The sequence below is a fragment of the Hevea brasiliensis genome, chromosome 15 (assembly GCF_030052815.1).
Source record: "Hevea brasiliensis isolate MT/VB/25A 57/8 chromosome 15, ASM3005281v1, whole genome shotgun sequence".
Classification (NCBI taxonomy): Eukaryota; Viridiplantae; Streptophyta; class Magnoliopsida; order Malpighiales; family Euphorbiaceae; genus Hevea; species Hevea brasiliensis.
The window spans coordinates 62400972-62428176 of NC_079507.1; the positions used below are offsets into that span (position 1 = coordinate 62400972).

Genomic DNA, 27205 nt, shown 5'->3' on the forward strand with positions numbered 1-27205 from the left:
TTGCTTGATTCATTGGAGCTTTTTCAGTTATTCTTGAGATGGATTCTTCTTCTTTATTCAAAGTGGTGTCTAATTTGGAGGATATTTGATGCTACCGGTGGTCTTCGGGTCTTGGTTCTATTGAATAAGAGATTGTGAGGTGGATGTCATTCTGACCGGTCACTCCCACATTCAAGTCAGAGATCAATTCTTAAGAAAGAAAACAGAGAAGGGAATTGTAAAGTCAATAAGCATGCCTATTTCTGGTTACTTATTTGATATTTATAGGTTTTTTTAGGAAATAACCTTACTTCGTTTGTGAGTTTGATATTGGCCAAATCTTTGGGATTTCCTTTGTAAAAACCTGCTTTTACTTGATTGCTGGTGTGATTATTGTTTGACCTGTGAGATATGGGCTCCTGTCTGATTCTTGGTTGCTTGTTCGGTAAAATCTTTGACAGTCTAAACATCATCAGACTTTGACAGTCACGCTGGACAGATTTAACTGTTTGACTGCCATGTTGATTGAGGTTGACAATCATTCTGCAGTTCAACTTGTAATATTATTTAAAATGAACTGTCTTGGAATCTCACAGAAAAACTCATATTTTGTTGTGAATGTGGCTCTGGACTGCTGGTGTTGGGGTGGCAAGGTTGTTAAGCAAGCTACTAGTGGTTGGTTGTCTGCCAAGCCTTCATTGTGAAATGATTTTGGAGCAGCAAAAACAGAATTGTTCAAATTACATCATTAATTTTTCAGTAAAATAGAGTAAGAGCATTGGTCTGGTTAATTTTTGCGGTCAGGAAGTCCTAAATTTTTCAATAGATTGAAGGACGAGTTGTTAAAGATGCTGTTAATTATATATATATATATATATAAAAGGTTTGTATGATGGACCTCACATTCTAGGGGCAAAAATTTTGTTGAATAGATTCCTTGAATTCAAGTTTGAGTGGAGCTTTACAAGGTTAAGCAAAACTAGTTCACTAATAGTAGGAGAGATGTTATTACATTCTTGGTACAAATTTAATCAGGGATCTAAATTTTCCACAATTGGGTTGGGATGCCTAAAGTCTGAGAAAAGTTTAGATGCTTGGAGCTTAGAATTAGGCAATCAATCAAATGATTTTTTTAATTTTGTTGATGCTCTGCTTCCTAGCAGTTCCCTTATTGATTCGAGAGATCATTACTCTAATTATTTTGAATTTTACATTTTTTTTCTTTTTCCCGTCTATTCTAACATATGTTTTTCCCACTTTCTTGTGTCAGCAACATGCCCACATTGCAACTTTGGAAGGGCCTGTTAACAACAGCTGCAGATCTGATCGGCGGATGAGCCAGCAAAAACGTTTTACTTTTGCTTGAATGAGAAGTGCTCGAAGATGTGGCATGAGGACTAAATATTTTCTTGTGCATGTTTTATTTTGAACTTTTAAAGCTTTTCAAGGAATTCTTGCATCTTCCATGTTCGGGTGTCTCCTAGTATTTGATGGGGTGGCCAATATTCAAGCGGTTATTTTGGTTGTTAACTAGGCTGCGCAATGAGTCAACACCAGCCAACAAATGAAAATGATGATGAAACTTTTACATGGACTCTTTGTTGGGACCCTTGTACGACAGTGCATAGTTTTTATCAATTTCAAGATCTTGTTTCTCATGAATCATGATCAATGATCCAGTCAAAATGGAACTGAAAACTCAGAATCTGGCAATGACTATTGCAGGGCGATGGATATAGCATGGAAAAGGAAAACAGTTCATAGATTGTGCAAAACACAATCAAACTTGAACAATTATATTCATGCACTGTATTTCCAAACAAAAGTAAAATAAAGTCTGAAAGGGTCGAGGCTGTTGGAGGATTCAGTTCACAATGTCCCAACCTTATCGACAAAATTAATTGAACATGTAGAAGATTGATTGGTATATAATCATGTTCTTGATCAGTGAACTGTCAGCTGCTTCTTTGCTGTCCATCTCTTTATGGTGACCTCCAATGCCTCCTCCCTCATCCTAGAAAACTCATGAAACCAATTCTGGTGCTGTGCTTGCTTTAGCTCAACATTGAGATCTTTGCCGAACAGGTACAGAGATGAAGAGCTACTTGTCAAGCTTGTATCATTGGATGCTCCACTTAGATTTGTAAATGACAGCTCAGAATTCTTTGCAGATTCATTCAGTGTAATGCATTCTCCAATACTGGTATCATTTCTTTCCAATTTGTGAGCTTAACTCTCTAAAGCTTCCATCAGTATTATAATCAGGGAATTCAGATGTCTTATCAATTTTAGAGGAAACATCTTCAGCCAGTATCTTTGAAACAAATGATGCTTGTGAATATTGATCTTCCATATTAGCCAAACTTGGAGAAGAATAATAGTCAAAATGATAAATAGGTTAACTACTGTTAACACAGGGATTGTCAATCCCTCATCAGCTTGTAAGCTATCTTCTTAAGGAGTTGTGGTCAACGCAGAAAGAACATCTTTCTCAGCCACTGGTTGAGGTTGAGAAGAAAGGTTTAAAACCGTGTAAAATGTTAAATGAACGTCAAATATTAATGTGCAATAGATGAGATCATATGAATATACTCTCATGGTTCTTGACCTTACGGTGGTAAGTTTATCGTGAGACTGAACAAGGTAATGGTGGTCAGATGATGATGACGATGGTGATGGTTGCTGTTAGCTCAACAGGCCAAGAGCACTCACAGTAGTTGATCCCGATAGAAAACGGTGTCGTTGTTAATTTTATTATTTGGACTCTGTTAGAGTTTAGCCAATGCCCAATGGTTTTATTATTTTTACGACTTGGAGATTGGAATTCATGAAAAATTAACTAATGATGATAAATCGAAGCTGGATTCATTTTTCATATTTCATATGTTCCTAAACCATAATTTGTTTATTGAATATTTTTTAGTTTCATGCAAAGTTGTTTTAAAACTGTCTTTTTCCATGTCATTCAATTTAACTATATTTGAAAATGATTGCTCTTTATTTTTAGTAAATATATTTTTATGTTAAGGGGGCATAGTTTATTTTAAATTAAAAAAAAAATAATCATATTGGCTTAATTTGAAAATGCACCTCAAATGAGAGACCAGTGTTAAAAGTTGTTCCCTCATAAGGGCAGAAAAATAATGAACAAGAAAATCAAAATTAATGAGACAATCTGGCACTTATAGACATTGAAGAAATTGCAATTCATTCTTTTTTTTTTTACTATATATTTCTATATGTACAGAAACATGATTGGTCAAATAATTACATAAGAATAAGCTACAGCTACAAAATGAAGAAGCTTATTCATATCTTAACAAACCTAACATCACTCTGACCAAATGCAGTTCCGCATCCAGGGCATTTCCGATGGCGAATCTCTAAGTTCCTCTGGATACATGGATTGCAGAACAAATGATAGCATTTCACTATTACCACCTGCCAAATACAGATTACTTCCAAATATATCAGCTTATTCAAGGTATCTAACATGATTAAAGAGGCACAGCCCAGGAAATTATTTAATATACCCAGTGCACTAAAAATTAAAGCATCCAGCCGGCTGTTGTACTTACCTCCTTTGGCCGGTCAGAACACACGCTGCACTTGAGCATACTTTTGCACTCTTTTAACTCTTCCTGGAGTCGTTGTATAGCAGCTTCACCACTTTCAGAACTCATCTCAGCAATCTTATCATTCAACTCCTTGAGCTCTTCCTCGAGTTTCTTCCTTTCACTTCTGGCTTAACAAAAGCCATTAATCAGACATAAGATTTAGTTCACAGAGCACTAAACAAGTGCATAATATGGTTTAAGCCTTTACTAGACTATATAGCTTCATTTCATATCCCTCACATTTATAACACCTACCACAAACTTCTAAACCCCCAAGGGGATTAGATCACTCCTCCTAAATGTAACATTCTTTAATCAAGTGTCACTCGCTATTACTGAAGACTATGTGGTGAAGCTGCCTATGTAGATGGTATGCTAGTAACCCAGCTACACATGGAATCACAAAGCCATAAAGAAGGGCAGGAAACAGCCATCCATTAAATCACCAGAACTAGATGGATTATTAGTTACTACAACAATGTCTCATCTAAACATCAACTAGATGACTAATGTAGTTTATATTCATCTGCTTAGGCTTATGGCCCATGTCCTGTCCATAACCCAAGCCCATCTTGGAGGGAAGAACCTCTTCACAACTATTTTAGTATTAGTAGTACGAAATTTAACAAAGTGTTTTTATATTTTGGTTGGACTATTTAACAATTTTCTATTTTTGTTTCTCTTGATAAGACTGTTGCTCTATAGACATTGAGTTTTTTAGTTGAATTGAGAACTTATGTGATGTATATGATATGGAAAGGAGGGTAAAAGAAGAGAAAGGTATCATTGAACCCAAACTTCTTATGTCATGCAGGATATATTTGCCCCTACTTTTACATCAATGCTACAAAATGCGATAGAAATGACTCTAATGCACGGCATAAAATCAAAATTTCATATCTAATCATCACAAACATAGAAACCCACCTTTCATTGTGTAATTCAGTTTGAACTTCATCTATCTTCTTCTGGATTTGCTCATACTCCTTCTCAGAAGAAGAACCAGCATATTTTAGCCATTTCAACTCCTTCTCAGCGTCCATCAATTCCCACCGTGCAGTTTCAAGGTTGACAGCAACATGTCTGTCTTCTTCGGTAGATCTAATTGCCTCTGCCAGACAAACTTTCATCTGCAAAATTCAACCATCAGCTGATACAGAACAACAAATTGTGCATGTGTCCGCAGAGCTTTTAAAAAACATTACCTGGTCCTCACTCTGGGCAATTCTCATTTTTAAATATTCCACTGATGCATTAACTTGTTGAAGTTGCTTTGATAGGGCTTGCTTCTCAGAAAGTAGAGCGCTCTGTGCCTGCTTTGTCTTCACGCTCTCGGAAACAAGCTGGAATGTAAAACCTCACTAATAAGGTACAGGCGTTCAGCAAGGTAAAGCTTCTCGCAACTGCTTAATAATGTAACACACTAATTTTACAACCACAACAGACAGGTAACTAGGACAGACCTTGATATTGTAATCATCCCTCTCTGTCACTTGTTGCAGAAGATGTTGGTTTTGTGTTTGCATATCTTCATATGCTTGACCAATGGTCTGGAGTAAAAAAATAAAATTCAGGAAGTGATGGGTGGGCGAACAAGATCAGATAGAATGAAGGCAAGCACTGATGAATAAAAACTTCTGCAAACGACCAAAAAGTACAGCTTTCTGAAAAACAAAAAGATCAAAAACAACATACCTCAATTTCAGAGATATATGCCTCAGCCTCCCTATCTTTACTTTTAATAGCTTCTGTGAGCTCCCATACATCTCTGTACCAGAAGCGATAACAGAACATTGAAGAATGTGTCATTTCCTTAGAAATTAAAAATAATCTCCAAGCAGGATTCCATGCACCCGAAAAAATGAAAAACCAGCAGCACTTCCATAGAAACAAATTAAAAAAAAAAAGTACGGCATGATGCATAAATCTTTGCTAATTTATAAGCATAACTTCATAATAATGCCTAGCTTTTGCTTTTTGGTGTTCGTGTCTGTCCTAATTTCATTCATGACAATCCCAGAAGCCAGAACCTACTAAATTTTCATACGCAATTGTCTTCTGTTCTCTCAAACAACCAGCAAATCAAATCTTTGCTTTCTTGGTATCATGTCATATAAATATCATATTTCCTTTCCAATAGATATGAGAAATCTTAAAATCCAAATTGTCCTCATCGATGATTCTCCGACAATCATGGAGACCATTAACCAACTTAAGTTTCAGTCAAGAAAAATTAAGTCCTAACTATATCTTTGAACACAGAATTTTCTCCTTCCAAGACTTCACCCCTATAAGAAAAAGCAAGGGATGAGAAAAAATAACCGTTCATCTTATGAACCATCCAGCTTCATATTTCTATCAAAATCCTACTCAATCATCATCAATTAACAAGCTCACATGATATCACCTTCCAAACACGTCTCATACCAATCACTGAAGATTTTCTCCTGCCAGTAGCCCACCCAGATTAGGAAGACAAAATGGATGAGAATTTAATTATCCCTATTACAAAGCTCTTGCTTCTCATTTTCAACAAAATCATACTAGTAATATTCATTTATTTCATAAAACAAGAGTGAGCCATGGCTCCAACAAGACAGATAGCCCTACATCATTAACACGAAAGCAATAATACCAATTTCATGTTTTAAGAATATAAAAAGGAATGCATGATTAGACAGCCTATAAATAGCATATAAACAATAACCAAATGGACATGTATACTAGATTATTTGAAGAAGAGTAAATTGCCTTGTAAAAATTTAGTGTCTGTTTCAAATTCTGTTGCTTATCAGACAATGATGCATGCCTTATACCAATACAATAACTGCCCTAGAACAAGCAAAGCACAAGTACCAGCCACAGCATTTTCTCTTAACCACTATTTTGCTTAAATCTTCAAGCTGTGCACAAACAAGAAGAGTACAAACCACGCCTTACATCTTCTCTTTCCTTTTTTTTTTTTTTTTTCAAGACTATCTACTGATGTAGAACCAATGGAGCAAAGGGGAATAAGGGGGTGAGAAATAAATTCTCGATTGTTAGAGAAACACGTTCTCAATTTTATTAGCTCAAATCAATTGTCAGTAGGAAATTCTACCAAATATGTAGAGAACCCATAAGTATTTCAAATCATATTAAAATTAGGATTAGGAATCCTAACTCCAACACTAAATAGGGACCACAAATTACAAATCACAAAAAATCCTAAATAAGAACACTATTTCCTATATTTCTTCCTAAAATAAGTAATCCTAAAATCCCTAGTAATTCCTGCATCTATCCTAGGCGCTTCCTTAAAATTGAGAAAACAGTAAAACATCTTAAATAAAATAACACCAAATGCAAACATAACCACCAAAGCATATATTAATTTGCCTCATTTAGAAAATGATAAGTAGAGCAACAATAAAAGTTTTATAAATTTGAGATCAGATATTTTTTAAAGGAGTCATTCAAGAAAAATCATCACTGCCTCTTTAACATTTTAACTGTGTTTATAATCAGTTACAACAGCATCTAACATCCAAAGTCTCAAGGAAAAGAAAAGGAAAATGACAATCGCATCAGTGGTCGCAATAAAAAATAGCATAGATCATAGAAATGAGAAAAGTAATTCATTCCTTTTTTTTTTTAAAAGGGAAAAAAAGAAAAAAAGTCACTACACAAAACTTCCTCTAGAATAAAGGCAGATAGGTAGTTAAAAGCATAAGGCACACTCAAAGTGATGCATCAACCCATTACTAAGTGCAAAGCGCAAAACAACGCTCGGTTCATTGAAGGAAGCGCAAAATTATTAAAAAATTAACTAATATATAATATGAAACGAAAATAGTTCTTCTATATAAAATTTAAACCCTAAAGAAATCATCAAACATCCAGAAGTTTTTAGCCTTCAAATTCATAGTCATAACCTAGAGATCTTCACAAGATTTCCAATCAAAGTTCTCAACACTTTCATCCTCATCTCCAAAATAAGATCCATTTCCATCTAAATCAATCTCAACATCTTCCAACGTTGGCCTTAAAGTTGGTCTCTTTGCGCTTTGCACTTTAAATGCAAAAAGCCCTGCTTCATTAAATGCATCTTGCATAGCATATGTAAAAGTGCTTTCCTATTTGTCGCTACACTTTAAAGCTTTTGACTACACTTATATTTATGGTAAATTTGGCAACTCCTGACAATTAAAATATACTAATTCAAAACCAAGACTTCCAAATGCGAATACAACTTTCAAAGTATTGAAATTGATGAGATTCCGTGCTCCAACTTAAGAGAGAGTGCTATGGAAAGTCAATATATATATATATATATATATTCCTATTTAATATAGGATTTATATTTCTATTTAGCTAGAGATTTGTATTCTTAATTAGTTTGGACAATTTTAGAGATGTTTATATATAAAAATGTGATCATCTATTCTATCAAAGATAAAAGAAAAGATAATGAGTAATTTTTACCAGTTATCCCTCAACTTTGGGAGGTATTTCATTTCCATCTCTCATCATCATTTTGTTACCACAAAATCCCTAAATTTTGAAAATGTTATGCTAAAATCTCTCATCATAATTTGGTCAAATTTCCAATAAGAAAATTACATGGTGGTGTCACATGTCAAAAAATAAAATAAAAAAGAGAAAGATTACATAAGAAGTGACCAGTAAGAGGTGTTGTAGGTGGATGGAGATGAGTAAGGATAAGGAAAGAAATATAGTCTGTAAGAAGAAATTGTGGCAGAGCTATGATGATAATTTCTTCTTTTTTATTTTATTTTTTGACAATGTGGCACCATCACATAAGCATCTTGTCGGAAAACTTATCGGATTTTGGGATGAGGAATTTTAGTGTAACATTTTCAAAATTTAGAGATTTTATGATAATAAAATGAAGATGAGAGACTTGTGAAACATCCTCAAAGTTGAGGGACAACCAATAAAAATTACCCAAATATAATAAAGATGTAGTAGTTGTGGTTCTCATAGTTATTAAAGGCGCGCCTTAAGCACGTCTCAGGCTCAAGGCTCAACAGACCTCAACTCTAGAGCCTAGGCGTGCGTATTTATTCCAAGCACAAGGCTCTAGAAAGGCACATTTTCTTTATTTCCACATTTAGTGAGTACTTCCATGTGCAAAAATCACTACAACTTAAACTTGATATTTGTCAATCTATAAGAATCTTATATTGACACACTAGAAAGTTTTTAGAATTAGTATCATTGGTAATAACTACTAATCAAAATCTCATCAAACTAGCACACCCAAGATCGCAAACCTCCCATATTTTCATTTTCAACACTGCCACTCTACTATTATCCTTTTTTTTTAAAAAAAAATTACATTTACACCTATTTCAAGATATATGCCAAAAGAAAAGGGAAAAGCATCACATTTATTGGACTTTTATGGATTATTTATTTATTTATTTTTACTTTTGCGTCTCACCTCGCTCAGGCGCATGCCTGAGCCTTACACGTAGGCTCCAGGACCCCTTGGCGCCTTAATGCGCCTTGAGCTTTTAATAACTATGGTGGTTCTCTTCCCTCCCTCCCTCCCTTTTTTTCTTTCTTATTCTTTTTCTTCTTAAATACTTAACATGGCATCAGAGCCTACCATTCATGGGTACTGTTCATCAGTATTGTTTCACATGCATTGTTCATCAACACTATTTATGGGCACTATTCACATGCCTTGTAATCCTTGCCTACTTGCTTTCAGTTTCTGCTTTTGGACTTGCTTCATTTGATACTCCCTTGAAGCTTTTTGTATTTGGGCTCCGTGAGCTATTGGAAAAAGATCCACCAACTGTTTCATCTTTTTACTTACAAGTGGCGTGACGCCTTTAGAGAGGAAAGTGCAACTTATGAGTTACTTTGTATTGATACCATTGTGTGGGTGCTACTGAATCTAGTTCTGTTGTGAGAGAGTTATTGGCTTCAATAAGAATCTCATAAAAAAGAAGTGTTGGAATTGATGAGATTCCATGCTCCAATCCAATTTAAGGGGGAGTGTTATAGAAAGTCAATATATTTTATATATATTCCTAGTTAGCATAGGATTTATATTCCTATTTAGATAGAGATTTGTATTCCTAATTAATTAAAATGATTTTAGAGATGTTTGTATATAAATATGTGGTCTTCTATTCTATCAAAGATAGAAGAAAAGATAATAAAGATATAATCTTTGCGGTTCTCTTCCCTCCCTTTCTTTCTTTCTTTCTTTCTTATTATTTTTTCTTCTTAAATTTTTAACACAGAATTGATAATCAACAGAACCAACCGTTCAGAAGTATCAAGTTTGGCCCTTAGTTCCACTATCTCAGCTTCAGCAGTAGAAAGCCTTTGTTGGCAGGCAGCCTCAGCCTCATTAGCAGCTTTGACTCTCAACTCCAGACTATGTTCATCCAGAGCACTCCTGAGGACTTCAGCTTGTGAGTGTGCCTTACGTTCAGATTCTTTTATTTCTAGCATATCTCTGAAAAAAAAAAGTTCAATTAGTTATGGAAGAGATCAAAATAAAGCACGTGTGTAAAGAAGCAGATATAAGAAAAAAAAAAAACTAGCCTGAACGGCTCAATCAGAGAATAGCTACCACCAACTTGTATCCTAAAATAACATAAGATTTACCCAACTTATCACCTAATCAGACTCTAAATTTTTGGGATAAAGGCTTAGTTGAGTTGAGTATCAACTAATCAGAGCCAGATAAAACCACTAGAGTACCATATCTAACTGCATTTAGATTTTTGTTCATGCAAAGTTTGGGAAATTCAAGAATGCATACTGCTAAACATGTGTTTTGTCAGTCCACCAATTCACATCAATGTACTGGCAAACACAATTAATGCATGCCCAGTTGCCTACTGAAAGCATTGACTTCTGCATGCAAGCATCAATGTAGGAAAAAAAAAAATTGCAACTTCAAATTTGCATCATAGCAAAATAAATGACTTTGAATAATTCACAGTCCTAAAAGCTAGCTTTTCATAGAATATTTTTTTTTTTGAGTTATGATTTATGAAGAGACCCAGCTTGCAAAACAGGTTACTGTATGAACGCTGCAGTCACATTCACTTAGCAGTATCCTACTTCTACACAGTTGCAACATCTGGAATCTGTTCCAAGTTATTTAATAGGAACAAGATAGTTTAATTGAATTCAAGTGTGATATAATAGAAAGAAATCAAAGAAGGCCACTTAGAAGACATAACTTTACCACTAGAGTAACATTCAGTTTCTCCTTGACTGCCATATATCACCTTTTTTTTTCAATTTCTTATATTAGAAAAATTCGCAGCTTATAAAATCCAAACTAAAGAGATGTAATTTGTGGTGAACAGATCAGTTTGACTCACCCAACATAATGCAGCTTCAAAATTCTATCATTGTGAGAAAAATGTGTATATGTAGGCCCTGGCATGTAACACTAAGTTTCAGAGTGTATTGAATTTACCCTAAGGATGTGTTCGGTGGAAGGTTAAAAAATCAAGAGTTAAATGTTACCTTTATAAGTTTTAACTTTTAAAGAGTGTAATTATTAACCTAGGCCCCACAAGGTTAACATTTAATCTCTTACGCAGGTATAAATATTAAGTACTCAACTCAACTCAACTCAACTCAACTAAGCCTTTACCAAAAAAATTTGGGATCGGCTATATGGATTCACTTTCTCCACTCTAAACGATTTTGGGTTAAATCCTCAGAAATGTGTAATGCTTCTAGGTCATGTTGTACTACTCGCCTCCAAGTCAATTTAGGTCTACCCCTTTTTTTCTTTCTATCCTCTAACCTAATGTGCTTTACTTGTCTAACTGGAGATTCCGTATGTCTACGCTTCATATGACCAAACCACCCCAATCTTTCTTCTCTCAATTTATCTTCAATTGGCACCACTCCTACCGTTTCTCTAATACTCTCATTACGGACTTTATCTAATCTAGTATGGCCACTCTTCCACCTTAACATTCTCATCTCTACAACTCTTATCTTAGACGCACACGATTCTTTCAATGCCCAACACTCACTACCATATAACATAGCCGGTCGTATGGCTGTACGGTAAAATTTTCCTTTTAACTTATTGAGAATCTTACGATCACATAAAACTCCCGCGGCACGTCTCCACTTCAACACTGTTAAAAAACCATGTGAATTCTGCTCAGGATCAGGGACCTCTAAGCAAACCAGCAAAACAATATTTCCAGAATCATAAACTCCAGAAGAGGTTGAACAATAGAGTTAATAAGCTCCATCCGGCTCAAAGCTTAATGACTAAGCACAAATAGCACTAGTTGTCAACTGAATTTGGGACCCAAAATTAGAATGATCAGCAGGAACCTGATAATAAGTTAAATTAGACTTAAAAACAAGTTTACAAAAATCATGTAGTCAAGTGGCAATATTATTACAAATACTGTATACCTTTTTTTATGGGGCAAGCTTTAGAACCCAGCTATGACAGTAAAACTTTTGGCTTGCACCCGATATCACTTCGTTCAAAAATCCTAGTATCCTAGTAGGAAGAATTTGAAGATAATCCTACCCTCCACTATTTTAGCATGAAACTTGTTACTTTCAGTTTCAGATCTCAAACACATTCACGCAACATGCTGCCGCTCAGGATTTTCAACATGGAAGTTTCTATCTTTCATACATGTTATAATGGTATTCCCATGGATTAATTATCTGACTATGATGCCTGCATAAACTGAGAATCAAGTTAACTAATTAACTATCAAACTGTAACTATAAGAGAATGGCACCCCAAAAGAAAATTACTTTAAATATCAATGAGTTTAACCATGTTTCTACCATATGGCATCCTAAACTTGTATAACATTAAATTTAACAGTACCCAAAGGCAAGAAGAAAAAGAAGAAGTAAATACTTCTTCAATAAGTTTAACTATGTTTCTACTATATGGCATTCTAAACTTGTATAAGATTCAAATTTAAGCATGAGCTTACTTGACAGTTTGCAGGAAATGGCACTCTTAAAAGCAATATACCTGGTATCATAACCTTCCTGTCCATACATGTCCAAGATTATTTGCAGTTCAAGTTTTTCCTTCTGCAACTTCTCAATCTGCAATATACTCACGATCTTCAGTTACTGATATTATTTCATTCATGGTCAAAGAAGCATCAACACAATGATGTTTGAATGATTTAAACAGTATTACCCCTAAATTTTAGAATACTTGCATGCCTCAATGCCAATAGTAGATAGATCCTTAGGATATGTTTGACATTACTGTTGAAAAAAGCACTTTTGTAAATATGTAAGTTAGAGGGTATTAAAAACTGATTTAAAATTAAATTTGACATATTTTCATCATAAGAAATAACAAAACAGCTTTAACTGCTTTTTAAAACAGCTTTAACTGCTTTTTTCAACAGCATCTAAAATGAAATTTTTTTCTAAAAAGCACTTTTTGGACCCAAAACCTCAATGCCAAATGGGTCCTTACATGTGTGTCCAACTAAATGAGTTGATGAACCTTGTCATTCCCCAATCCCCAATTCAATTCAATTCAACTAACTTGAGGTTTCAAACTGATTTCTACGATTAACTAGTTAAACCACAAGATCATGTGCGTGACAAAGATGCTTTAATTGAACGGCATTCATTTTATATGGTTAAAATTGAAGTGTCCAGGTCAATTTGAATCCTTTCCTTGAAAACTGGGGATTAGCAGAAAGTAGGGGAAGATATGCAGAGAATTGGCATATTTTTGTTCCAAGAACAAATATGCACAACTAAACAATAAGGAATAAGGATGTTCAGCTCAAAAATAATAATTATGGATGTCAAAAACAAATGTGTAAGTTCAAAGGCTCATGGGAGACATCCACATCTAATACATAAGAAATAAAGAAGTTCTGGATAAAGTTTTGACAAACTTACCAGAGTCTTCAGAGATTTGATTTGTGACATCTGTTCAGCACATTTGCTTGTTAAGCATTTTTGTTCATTTGTCTGAATCAACAACAAAAGGAAGATTGTAAAGTCAGAAGGCAACAGCCTATTTAAAGGAAAACTGATAGTACAAGCAACAGAATACATATTTGTGCCTTAAAATACTACCAAGGGAAGAAAATAATAACCAGCACCATAGATTCATTCAAAATTTGACAAGAGGAAAAACAAGAAAAGACTGGCTTGCAAATCAAATTTCAGGAATATTGCAGCTAAGTTTCTAATCTTAGGATTTCAATTCCTTTTCAACACCAAATTATAGCAGCATCAATCTGACATTTACAAATTATTGCAATGTAGGATCCAAATTTTCATTTTGCAATTTCTCAATCCTTTTTTGGTCTGACAAAATGAGCTCACTTTCTTTGCTCATAAATCAATTTGACATATAACTGGCATGAACTGGTTGAGTATCATACAAGAAATCCTAGAGAAAATTTCTGGATCTAAGACGAATCTTTTTTAGCCTCAATTCACATAGAAATAGTTATTTGTGAAAATTTAATCCAGAAACTTGTTCTATTTCTTCAAAGTTTTCTTTACGTATTCATGTGCAAGATTAAATGGAAAAATGAGTTAAGATTTGAGGATAAAGAAACAAATATCCTTAAGTATTAAATTGCAAAGGATAGTACTTTGAGTTAAAATTGCAAATAAAATGAAATCAACTCTAAAGATCAAGGGTCTAGTTTAATTTTTCCCTTCAACTGTTTAAGGTAGAATCTAATAAAGCTATATATATATATATATATATATATATATGGTCCCTTTATTTTTCTATAATCATAATGATTCCTTTTTAACTGTAATCATATTGTAAGCCACTAACTTAGAATGCCCTCCATATCTTCAGTCTCAATAAGCAACTTACGAGGAATCCACAGACAACATACAAACACCAGCCAGCTAACTCCAACTCAAGTATCGCACAACTATAAGGTCACCTAGAAGACTGACTAAATAACAGAAAATAAAGTGAAAAGCTAAAATTTAAAATGAGTGAATTCCATTAAATTCTTTAGTCTAATATTTAATGAGAAAGCAATGCAACCTTTTCACTTAACAAGACTCTTAGTGATTGGGATTCTTCACGCAAAGTAAGTGCTTCATGAGCAGTCTGCTTCCACCGATTCAACTGTGATTCCATCATGCCCATTTCCTTAGACAAAGCGGCAGCCATTACACGGAACTCTGCTTTAATATCTTTTCTCCCTGGATCAGGATACAATTTTTTTTTGTAAATCCAAATTTCCCTAAATTTGACCTTCAGTAAAAACTAATTCAACAAATAATTTCACCTGAATCCTGCATAGTTTCTTCCATTTTAATCTCAAGGTCATTTTTCTCAAGAATACACTTCTGCAGCTGAAGTTCAAGCTCTTCAATTCTAGGTTCAGCAGTACCAACAATATTTCTTGCAGAATCTGCTGACTCTACTTTTGCATTCACTTCCTTCTCCCTTCTTACAACAAGAGACCTGTCGGCCTGAAATTATACTTTTAAAAAGACAACAATAAGTACAAGCATTCAAAGCACTGGCAACAAAATCCAGAACATTGCAAATAACCTGCAAAGAATCTGTCAATGATTTGTATCGCTCTGCCTCAGCATGCCAATGTTGGAGCTGATCATTTACCAAATTGTACAGACGAGATGAATGTATATACTTGTCATCCTTCAATTCATCCTGTGCATACATAGAATCTTCAGTTAGACACTTAGATGTAAGAGGTGAAAACATTTGCAGTCCTTGACAAAACATGGATATCAATAAAACTTATGCCAATAATGCATATCAAGTTATCAACAGACCTGAAGTTTTTCCGATTCTTTTGTTAAGATGTGATTTTCATCTTGGGCTTCTTTAAACTCAGAAAGACGGTCAGCTACTAGTATCTGCAACATTTTTTCAATAACACATCCTGCTGCTTAGTGCTTACAACACAACATACACACATGAAACACCAGTACTCTCCCAGAAAATGCCTTTTAATAAGTACCTTTGCTTCCTCAATAGAATCCTTCAACTCTCTCAAACCTTTAGACTTCTCTGCAGGCTTTTCAGGTGTCAAGCTTCCATTTACTGCACTTGATGCTGGAGTATGCACCCTAGCTGCTGCATCCTTTTGCATTTTCAGATTGACCAACTTTCTTCTGCTTTCTTCAAGTTCAGCCATGATCTCTTCTAGCTCACCTTTAAAGTATGAACAAAACAAATAAAGATTTCAACAGGTATTCAAATGCACCACACCACCAAAAAAATAGCACATTGCAGTACTGACCAAATAGTGCCACCTATATTTCTTTTTACCAATTATATGCATGTACTAACCAAAAAAAGTTCAAATACTGTAAAAAGAGTTTTTAAAGAACCATCTACCTGCAAGGCGTTTAATCTCAGACTGATCCACTGAATTGCTGCTAATAGAAGTCTGTATCTCATCAGTATATTCTTTATGCTTCAAGTGGAGAACATCAATCACCTCATGTAGATTCTTAGCTTCCTCCTTCATCATATCATCAATTCTTGTGAATTGAATTATGCTATCTGGAAAACACAAATGAGAAATTAAAATCAATAATGAAGGAAAATTCACGATAAAAAGTATTAAGATTAATGAAGAAAAAACCAACCAAATCATAGAAATAAAAATAACAATGATCAATTAACAGTTGGACTTCAAATCAAGATTTCTTCTGACCTTCTGTGGATAGGTTTCCAAGCAAGGCCTGAGCTATGCTCTCAGTTTTCACCCTCTGAGCATCAATAGTATCTTCCAAAATTTTCATCAACTTCATAGTAGATGAGTGACGTGAAGAAAGGGCTTCTTCAACATATCCAACAATTCCATTATTTCCACCGCTTTGAATAGAATCTGTCCCTAGCAGTCGACAAAGAAACATCTCCTCTGCTGGGCATGATGGAATTGAACCTAAAGAGCATTTCTAGTCAATCTACTACACATATAATGTGGTTATAAGACAGTTAAAGAGAAAATATGCAATATTTCCCAGGTATATATAGTGCTCATTAATACCCCCAGAATAGCCGGAATGGTTCAAGGTTTCCAAACCATCTTGACCTCCCCCAGCTAGGACTCCAAGCAAAACCAAATCATCAACCAACTGCACAGCACGACAAAGGAAATGAAAATGATACACTGACAAGCAAACAGACATGTATGCACACACACAAAAAAAGACTCTCGCTTGACCTGATTCCATAGTTGATTCACCAGGATCAGCACGTCATTATATGAAGTTTGTTTGTCTGTTAATTCTTGAATCTTAGCTTCAAGATCATGTAATTCATGCTTCTGAATGTCTAATTGCTGAACAAGCTTTTGATTCTGCTCCTGGAGAACTGCCACATCAACCTGGAGGAAGAAAACAAAAACAAAAATTACCAACCTCAAAAATTTTTCCTTAAACTAGATGGTAAAACATACACAAGAATGTAGATAGAGGGCAAAACTGCCATCTCTAAACCAAAATTTGAAACCTCCAACACTTAATAATTCAACGCCAATTCCATAGTTTCCAATAAAACATGCATAGCAATGAGTTAAAAGCTGCGATTAAACTAGATAGCAAAACACACATGAGAATGTATATAAAGGGCAAAACTGCCATCTCCAAACCAAAATTTGAAACCTCCAATACTTAATAATTCAACGCCAATTCCATAGTTTCCAATAAAACATGCATAGCAACGAGTTAAAAAGCTGTGATCTTTTAAAAGTAACAGCCCAATTTGCAATATCAATGCTTACTATTTGATACTTAGGGTACCAAATATGTGCAGCAAATGCAATTGAGGCTAATTTCCATTATAGTAGCAGATTAATTGCAAGCCTGGAGTAAACCTAACGGCTCTATTAGCCCATCAATCACAAATAACAGAAGCTTCCGTTTCAGAACTAAAAAAAAATCTAAAATTCATTTGCAATAAAATCATTAAACAGCAAATAATTTGAACTTCAATATTTCAAATACGTGTGTGTGTGTGTGTGTGTGTGTGTGTGTGTGTGTGTGAGAGAGAGAGAGAGAGAGAGAGAGATTACAGTTTTGTTGGTGGGAGGAGAAGTGGAGTTGCGAGCCATGGAAGGGGAGAGCAGGGAAGTCAAGTGAGGCCTCTTCTTGTCTGGTTCATCAGAATCTGCGTTTTCCATTTATTTATTGAATTTTCTTTTTTTTTTTATTTAATCAAATATCAAGCCTTTCAATTAAAACACGGCCATCAGAAGGCGCTGAAACGAGAAAGAGAGCGCTCTGCGGCGTGCTGACGGATCAAAATGAAACCCTAGAAGCGACGAGAGACTGATTGAAATGAGTTTGTACAGCATACGACGTCGTTTTTCCGTACTTGGTTCTGATGAACGAACCTCAGCTTGTATGGGCCGGCCTTGGCAACTACATCACTAAGCCTAAGCCCGACCCAATAGGGTTTTTGAGGGTTGGGCTACTTGCCGGGCGACCACTGCCAGATGGGAAGAAATACTTTAATTTTTATTGTTACTCTGAAATTATAATTTTATAAAAACTTAATTCAATTGATATTTTTAATTATTTATTATATTTATTTTGTTTGAAAATAAAATTTTCATAAGAATTAAATTTAATTAATTTTTTATTTAGAATGAAAAAATTTAATTTTTTTAATTAAAAAAATTAATTTAGAAGAAATAAAAATTAAATATGATTGTGTAAGATTTCAATTAAATTCTTTTATTATAAATGATTTATTTCAAATGAATTAATTTGAAATGAGAGAACTCTATTTTTTTAATTTTATATATATATATTTAAAAGAAATAGAAATAAGTATGATTGTATAAAATTTAATTGAATTTTTTTTCTTCTAAATAATTTTTTTATCAAATTCAAAGAATAGATTTAATTGAGAAAATTTTAACTAAATTTTGATTCATTATGGATTTAAGATATTTATATGTGATTTTCACTTATTTATATGTGAATCCCATCACATATACTGTGTCTTAAGTCTATTATAAATTGAGTTTATATAAGAATTTTTTAAACTCAATATAATATAAATTTACTAGTTTAGTTAATCATAATTTTATTGTGAAATTTATTTTTAATCGAAATAAAAACTACCATTTGCATTCTTTATTTTTATATTAATTTATTGTAAAGTTAAGTAATGAAAAAAAAAAAGACAAATCGCCTTTTATCTGTCTATTGTTGTTTGAAAAAAAAGCTCAATAAGATATATATATATATATATATATATATATATATATATATATATGTGTGTGTCTGTGTGTGTGTCTGTGTGTGTAAATAATGTAAAAAAAAATGTGTAAATAATGTCATTCAATATATATATTTTTTTTAAATAATAGAGGTTTAATAGATCAGGTAATAACTGATAGGCTATAGATATTCATTTTAATTTTCTCACTATATATTTAAATAATCTTAAAATAGGTAGATAAAAAAATTCAAACTCAATATTTTAATATTGCTTATATTTCAAAAGTGTAAAAAGACCAATCATGCTACTTCTATTGGTTATCATATATATTATGATGTGCAAAATTATTCATGGTAATGTGTATTTTATCTTATAAATAGTTTATATGTTGGATGGTAGAGAAAAAAAGAAATTCTATATTGTTAAAATAAAAGAAAAGGAATGAGTGGAAAAAAAAATATATAAAATAGTATATATTTAAATAAATATATATTATTCAATTATGACACTTGATAAATATATGTGTGAAATAAAATAATTATTTTATTTCAATTTTCATAAATAAATTATGAACAAATATATTTTTTACTAAGTAAATGTGTCTGTTAATAAATAGATATGTCTATTACATACAAACAGTTACATCTATTAGAAGATGTATCAATTTAAAATAAATAATCATGTCAGTTGAAAATAAATAGATATGTTTGTATAAAAAATATATCATGATTTTTTATTATCTATAAATATGGATGGATTTTTCAATTCATATATACTATTTATCTTTCTCCTTCTTCTCTTATAATCTCTCTAAAATTTATTCATACAAAAAATTTTTAAAGAAAATTTTTAAAAGTTATTGTCTGTACATTTCAGATTTTATTATATTTTAAATGTATATTATCATAATATTATAATAATTTATTTAAGCAATTAATATATTAAAAATAATAATTTATCATACTTTAAAACTTATTCAACACTCATTGTCTCAATATTTTATAATATAAAAATATAATAATTAAATATTAATAATTTTATCTCCTTTAGAAAAAAAAAAAAAAAAGAAGAGTGATCAATTTTGAAAAGTCCATATAATGGAATGTCATTAATTCTTTAAAAGTTGATCTTTAAGTACTGTATGCAATATATATGGATTTGATTTTCAATAATTAGTCTACCCAAAAATTTTAACTTGCATTTACAATAATTATTGCAGTGGGCCATTTCATTAATGGATCAAGAAACTTCAATGTGAATGGAGAAAGTGAATGGCATTTTCTTCGCAATCTTGTCCTACAATTTTTAATCATTATTGTCATGTTTCTAGTAAGTACCTCTTGGGATCATAAATTGATAATGAATCCTTCACACTTTGAATACATAAAAATTAATGTGAGAAAAAAAAAAAAAAAGAAATTTTCTTTGTATGCATCTTCCAATAAGAAAGCTTGGCATTCTCTCTGAGTTTATTTTGGACCATTCATTTTTTTTACCTATAATTGTCAATTGGTTCATATTTATGAAAGTGATATAATAAGGAAAATTCATTAATTGTAAAGGAAATTAACTTTCTACTAATTCTTTAAGTTTTTCTTTGTTTGGTCATGCTTTTTAAGTGTATGTTTCACGCATATTTTTTTCTTTTTAAATGAAAGTTGTCACTAATTTCTCATGTAAATTTCCATTACTAATTTGAGATGTGCATAAGTATTTGACTCAATTTATTTTAATTATATAAATAAGTGTGATAAAAAAATTTATCTTAATTATATAAATAAAAAGGATAATTATTAATTTAGTTCACAAAGTTAACATTTAACGTCGGAAAAAGGGGCATCAATATTAATAAGGTGAAAATTTTATCTAATATTTTTAAATATCTAAAAAATATTAATAAAAAGTTAAAAATTATAAAAATAATAATTATTACTCGTTAATCTTATACTAAATGCCTATAAGACCCCTAAGAGTAAGTGGCATCATTTAGCGCCGTGAGAAGGCATGCACAAGTCTAGAATAAGACTTGTTAACTATAGCTCTTGGCCTCTTGCCCCGTTTAGAGGAGCTCATTTGAAAATGGATTATGTCCACTTTTTATAAAAACATAAAATTTTAATAATCTCAATTACATGTACTTGAGAGTCTTCTCCTTTGATGTGTCTTTAATTATTAGTTTGTGGCATCTTCAAAGCAAAAAATATATTTTTTATTCATAAATTGTAAAAAAAAAATGAAATTCATAATTCTTGAAATATAGAGCTCAATAAATATTTATAAATTAAAAAAAATTTTAATCAACTGATGGATCAGATTCAATGATTAATTATAAATCTATATAACCATTTCGTTTAGATCAAAATATTACATTAAAAAGTTTTGATCCGATCAGTGGAATTAGTTGAACTGTATTATAGTTTGTTACATAATTGATGCTACTCACCATAATCTCACCTGCTCGAATGGTGTTCATCCAACAAGTATAAGGACATTCGCTCGTGGATTGTTCACCCGAATCATGATCGCCCAATAAGTATAAGGGGAGTTCGGACATAGAAAATCTCCCTCTCCCAAAGCAGGATTGCGAAATCCCTGCATGATAAGTTAGAATTCTAATAGGAGGATGACTCTCGTACCAGCAAGAATTCTATCACTAGGATAGTTCGAGATATTTGGGGATTAAATCCCATTACGACTCAACACTCCTAAATCCAATAAAGTCTAACTAATGCCTATATATACGATGATTGATAGGTATACAGATTCCAACCTTTATTCTCTCAACTCTACTCAATCTCCAAAATACCCAATACTGACTTAGGTATAAGATTTATAATCAACTAATTCACTCGGTGCTCTCCTAATCTATGCTTGTGGAGATTCCTATGACAACATTAATAGTCATGTTTCAAATTGTCTATTGTTACTAAAAAATTAGACCATCACATAATAAATTCCTATATTGCTAAAAACTATACTTTTTTTCCCTTATAAGTGAGTAAGAAATGGAATCACACATAACATAATCATGATTTCATATTATGAAAAATTTTTGTATAAACCAAATTCATCATAAATTTAAGATATAAATATATAAAACTCATATATTAAATAAATGAATCTTATTATATATTCTATATTTTGAGTCCATATTAGATGAACCCATATTAGACCAAGCCTAAATACCCATTCTTGATATATTTGTGCTTTATTTTTTATTATACTTGAAATGTTTGTTTATATTCGATTTTTGTGATATTTTTCCTGATTGGCTTGCTATAGGATCCCAAAGGCGTTCTTACACGGGCTCGTGTGCGTGTGTGTGTGTATATATATATACCTCAGATCGGATTATATTTATTTGATACATTGTTGTCAATATGAATTTGAATATATTAAAAAAAAACACAATAGAGAAAAAAAATTAAGTATGAATAGAGAATGAATAGAACAAAGGAGAGGGGATAGTAGAGAAAATGTTATCAAAAGTTATATATGTATATGAATTATCCACACCCTATATTTCATTAAGTAAATTGCGTTTTTATATACACACACACACACACACACATATATATATATATATATATATATATATATTACTTAAGACTAATTAACATATCTAATTTACCAATGATTTTACATATAGCTCCAATGAATTGTTAAGAAAATCAACAATTTTTTTTTTCAAATTATATAATTAACTTTATATCCTAAAATAGACTATTAAATAAATAAATTAATTTAAAATGTAAATTTGAAATTTTGAGGTTTATAAGGCGGAATTCATATTTTTATAATTGAAGGAAAAAGAATAAATTTGAGAATCTGTCCACTCCACCCAATATAGTTTATATTTAACCATTTATGGGAGAATCACCCAAAAAGTAGAGAAGTAGTGCTCATATAAAATATACAGTGTCATATTCCACATGTATTAAATTTTACTTAGCAAAGAATGCATATATTTTTGGATTTATTAGCTAATTAAAAAACCTATTGATACTCATGGAAACTTGGAATGAGACATTTAACTACCGTTTTTTCATATTATGGGAAACATAGTAATGCCTTTTCTTTAATATATAATTTTAATTAAAATTAAATAAAATTAACTTCAATATTATTAGGTAAAACTCATTGATAATATATTGCTGCCTCTTTTAATTAGGCTTTGGGTTATATTTATATCACTTGATTAATATTGCTATATTTATATTCCAGCAAAATATATTTTAGGAATGAGCAGCAAATTAAATATATTATATTCTCAGAGCTATTCTTCTGGTGAGTTTATTTTTCTTTCATATATTCCTGCAAGTGATCAATCACCTATAGCTAGAGGGGCTCTACCACCTTTATAGGCAAACTATCACGAGGAACATGCATGTATGTTTGTGGAAATTTAATCATGCCTCTACAATCAAATGAATTATATATATATATATATATATATATCTCTTATCCTAATAACGTAGTGATGGGAGCTTCGCAAATTCTTATCATATCATATCATGTCCAAGTGGTAGTAATTACGTATATATCATGTCATAACCACCATCATCACTTGATTATTTTTTTGTTATATGAATTAATTTTTATGATGTATTAATATTTTTTAAATTATGAATTATTATTATTATTATTATTATTATTTTAAGATCTGGATTTGCTGTCTGCAGCCAATTGAAGTCATTTTCTTGGTTCAGATTGCTTAGAATATTCTCGTGTTAGAGCTGAAGGCAAGGTGGCAAAAACAGCCACCTTTCTTCATGGAGAAACTGCTCTGGGTCTTTGTTTCTTCTTGCATTTATCACGGTGTAATGACAATGAACCTTAAAAAATGTAAACATATATAACCCTTCTAGAGTATAGTGATTATTTAAAAAAAAAAAAAGTGGATTCATGAAATTGAAATTAGTAATTGGTGGTCTCAATATATTATAAACAACATATCATTCTATAATAAACTTTCTTGTTTCTATACACAAGCGACATAAAGAACTTAATTACAAATGAATGAAGAGGAAAAAGACTCACCCTGAAGCTGAGAGCTATCAAGGGCAAAGAGCTTTATGCCAATTTGCCCCTAATCAAGAACACACTTTTTTTCTTCCCATGTCATTATTGTTTTTCATTAAGCAAACACTATTGAATGCCTAATTAAACATGTGGGATCCCACCAACTAAATTAAGTTGTACACATATGACATACCTAACCACTTCTTGACTTCAAACTTTTTGCTATCTTCTTTGTCTTTTTCTCCCCTTCCTTTTACCTTTCTATGTCAACTGGGGCAAAGCTTCTTCCTATATTCATAAAACTGTTTGATTTGCTAGCAGTCTTTTGTGATTCAACATCATCTGAATCTTCTTCTAGCAACTGCTGATGATCTTCTTTTGTTAAAGGTGAATACTCAATTTTTTGTTCGCCATAAAATTTGTGCATAGCCAAATAGAAGCACATCACAAAAATGGTGACTCCAATCAAGAACCAGCTGAATTGGATATTTACTAGTGATTTAGCCCTGTGTAGAGACTCCTCCCCCGAACATCTTACCACTTGATGACCTTCTTCTGAGTGAATGAAGCAACCTTTGGGCACTAAAGATGGTGTCCAAAGCACATATCCCATGGTTATAAGCCACACACCTTGGAACATGATACTTGCAGACCTAACAAAGCTGACCATGAAACTCTTAGGCTGGCCCATACCCATGAGAGTGGTGGCTAAAGAAACAACTATAACAATTTGGAGAAGCAGATGGTATTGGCCTTCGACACCCATGTGATCAGCTGAGTGAAGATGGAAGAGAAAAAGCTGTTGCCCAAAGGCTAATGCTCCAAGAAACTGAGTTAGACCATATTGAGCTTTTGGCCTAATTTTATCAATAATTATTGCAAAAGCTGCATACACAAAGAAAGTCATTGATATTGAAGCATGCTCAAAATTATGAAGATGGTTTGATGGTATGGTTCCATCAGGATCAAAGGGTTGGTGTCTCTCAGGACCAATAAACAGCTCCATAGACACAGAGATAGAGCTACCTATCATAATCAAGAGAAGCTCTATGTACCTAAATTTTGAGGTTGGAAACCAAGGGGAAGAGGTATAAAAATTGGGTTGTTGAACATGGTGTCTTACGTGGTTAAACAAGTGCCAAAAACCAAGAAAAAAGAAGGCAAAGCCTGGAGCTACATGACCCACCAAAGTACCCATGAATGTTTCTGCAACCCAAAAGCAAATTCTTGGTTTTCTTGGCTGATTTTGTTAAGATCAAGAATTGGGTATTGGATAATTATTGATGAGCCAGAGAGAGAGAGAGAGAGAGGTGTGGCAGGCGAGGATTGGAGGATAATGGCAAGGAAGAGGAGGGGGTTTTAAGAGGGGGTAGGGGTTTGAAATTCTAAGAAGTCTAGAGGCTTCTATGAGGTATATGTTTGAAAATTTTAGGCTTGGAGCATAGGAAGTTAAGCGCATAGTCTGACCATATTTTTGGCAACTCAGCCTCAGCAATTCCATTAGCGTACGCATGGAGCAGCCCGTCTTCTAGAATCCAAATCCAAATCTATATACATTTAGTACTTTTCAATTTTGAATGGCCAAGAACCTCTGACACGCCGGAAAATGGTTCACAATTCTCCAAAAAATTTTATTTGTCCAGATTTCAGGCTCGGCTCCATGGAAACAGGCAACAGACTGACTTTCTAAAGTTGAAAAAATATATATTTATATAATTAATTTTAATTAAATAAATCATTTATTTTATAAATAATTTATTTAATTAAAATTAATTATATATAAAGATAAATAATTTATATAGCTAAAATTAATTATATAGATATATATTTTTAATTTTAAAGAGATAATCTATTATCTGTCCATAAAAAATATATGAAATATTATGTAATCAATAACGATAATAACGAGAAGAAAGAAAGATTTGTTTGATTTAAAAAAAAAAAAAACTAGTCAAAAAAAATTCAAAACAAACAGATACTTTCTTTGTGGGAAAAAGAGGTACTTGTGATTTTTTATATTTTAATGAAAAAAATGATGAGAAAAAATATTATATTTTTATTATCATATTCACAAATAAAATTATAGTGAAAAAAATAACTATGTTGGATAATATGATATAATTTTATAGTTAAATAATATAATCGACTATTTACAATATAATTTTATAATTGAATAATTTTTTAATTCAATATAATTATAATTTATAATAAAATTATATACTATAGTTGAATAATAATTTAATTATTCTCACATTAAATCTATGTTTTCCTATATATATATATATATATTAATTTGAAATTAATAAAAAATTAAAATAAAATAGTTTTTGAGATTAAAAATTTCATATTAATAATAAATTTTCTAATTTTTAATTAACGCTAGCGGGTTATATTATGAATTATTAGTTTTAAAAATAATTATAGTTTAGTTGAGACCTTTTTCCATAAATAATTTAAAACAAAGCATTTATTTTCTTTCATTTAATTTTATAAGAATTTAATTTCAGAATTTAAATTTTTAAAAATAATTATAGAATTATTAAATTAAAATTATCTGTGGTATTTAAACTTGAAGGAAGAAAGTTATTAGGCGGTAGAGAGGAAGGAAGAAGTACGCCAGCACGAAACTTCTTCATCCTCAATCCCTCTGTGATTTACAGATTCATTCTCAGGTGGGGCTTATGATTTGCGAAGGCTGTTTTGAACTCTCACTCACACCCACAGATTCCGAAAATTCTTGATTCTTAATGTTGTCATTCCATTTGGTTGTTGATTAAAAGATAAAATCTCAGAATAGCCAAAGGAGACAGCAACTTCATTATTATTATTAAAAATAATGCGTGGGAAATTTAAAATATATATAATTTAATTCATGTATTTTATTTTTTTAATTTTTAAATAAAAATAACAGTTTTATATTTTAAAAAAATGCAAGTATTTTTTTTAATTTAAAAAATAATGAAAACGTTACGTTTTTAAGTTCTAGAATTTTGAGTTTTACTTGTTGGAAATTATTTTTAAATTTAAAAATAATGAAAACTTATTTGACAAGATAAATAAAAGAATAAAAATTAAAATTGTTTTATTTAAAGGAAAAGTTTTATGTTTCAAAAATGAGAACGACAGCTGGGTTCTTTTCTTCTTATCCACAAATTTTGATCTCGTTTCCCATTTGTTCAACTTAAACAGTGACATGACGACAACCTGACGGCGTCAAAGAAGTTGAGACGAATGCTCTGCCTACGCGCCCAAAATTCAAGGACTAAATCATTATTTATTAAAATTATTTTAAAATTTATAAAAAGTAATTTTTTCCAATCTCTGAAGCTTATCCTATTCATCATCATACTAATAATAAACTTGGGGTAGTTTGAAGTTGGACAAA

The 27205-nt window shown here is 31.9% G+C and overlaps 2 protein-coding genes and 1 long non-coding RNA gene across 3 annotated transcripts; all 3 read right to left on the bottom strand.

Moving 5' to 3' along the window:
- Positions 1–3170: 3170 nt before the first annotated feature.
- On the bottom strand, positions 3171–17889 carry LOC110671237 (E3 ubiquitin-protein ligase BRE1-like 2). The gene is made up of 19 exons (XM_021833646.2): positions 17642–17889; positions 16793–16954; positions 16616–16703; positions 16280–16510; positions 15958–16125; positions 15578–15771; positions 15390–15473; positions 15145–15264; positions 14876–15062; positions 14629–14789; positions 13506–13577; positions 12607–12683; positions 9880–10074; positions 5292–5364; positions 5060–5146; positions 4802–4939; positions 4524–4726; positions 3558–3720; positions 3171–3420 (listed from the first exon to the last, which is right to left on the bottom strand). Exons 1-19 carry the CDS (start codon positions 17747–17749, stop codon positions 3289–3291), a joined length of 2643 nt encoding a protein of 880 aa, XP_021689338.2. The 5' UTR covers positions 17750–17889; the 3' UTR covers positions 3171–3288.
- LOC131173780 (uncharacterized) lies at positions 11741–12599 on the bottom strand. The gene is made up of 2 exons (XR_009144110.1): positions 12021–12599; positions 11741–11936 (listed from the first exon to the last, which is right to left on the bottom strand). It is a non-coding gene; the product is annotated as an uncharacterized LOC131173780 (long non-coding RNA).
- Positions 17890–23737: 5848 nt separating the features above from the next.
- LOC110671228 (uncharacterized) lies at positions 23738–25220 on the bottom strand. Its single transcript, XM_021833637.2, has one exon. The coding sequence runs from the start codon at positions 25016–25018 to the stop codon at positions 24074–24076; it is 945 nt and encodes a 314-aa protein (XP_021689329.2). The 5' UTR covers positions 25019–25220; the 3' UTR covers positions 23738–24073.
- Positions 25221–27205: the final 1985 nt, after the last annotated feature.

Bases quoted from the DNA above. Each gene is read 5' to 3' on its own strand.
- LOC110671237 (XM_021833646.2), bottom strand. From the start codon at position 17,749: ATGGAAAACGCAGATTCTGATGAACCAGACAAGAAGAGGCCTCACTTG. The intron at 15,474-15,577 runs GTACTTATTAAA...AAAATGTTGCAG, and splicing joins ATTCTATTGAGGAAGCAAAG to ATACTAGTAGCTGACCGTCT. The intron at 15,063-15,144 runs GTTATTTGCAAT...GTATAATTTCAG, and splicing joins CATTGACAGATTCTTTGCAG to GCCGACAGGTCTCTTGTTGT.
- LOC110671228 (XM_021833637.2), bottom strand. From the start codon at position 25,018: ATGGGTACTTTGGTGGGTCATGTAGCTCCAGGCTTTGCCTTCTTTTTT.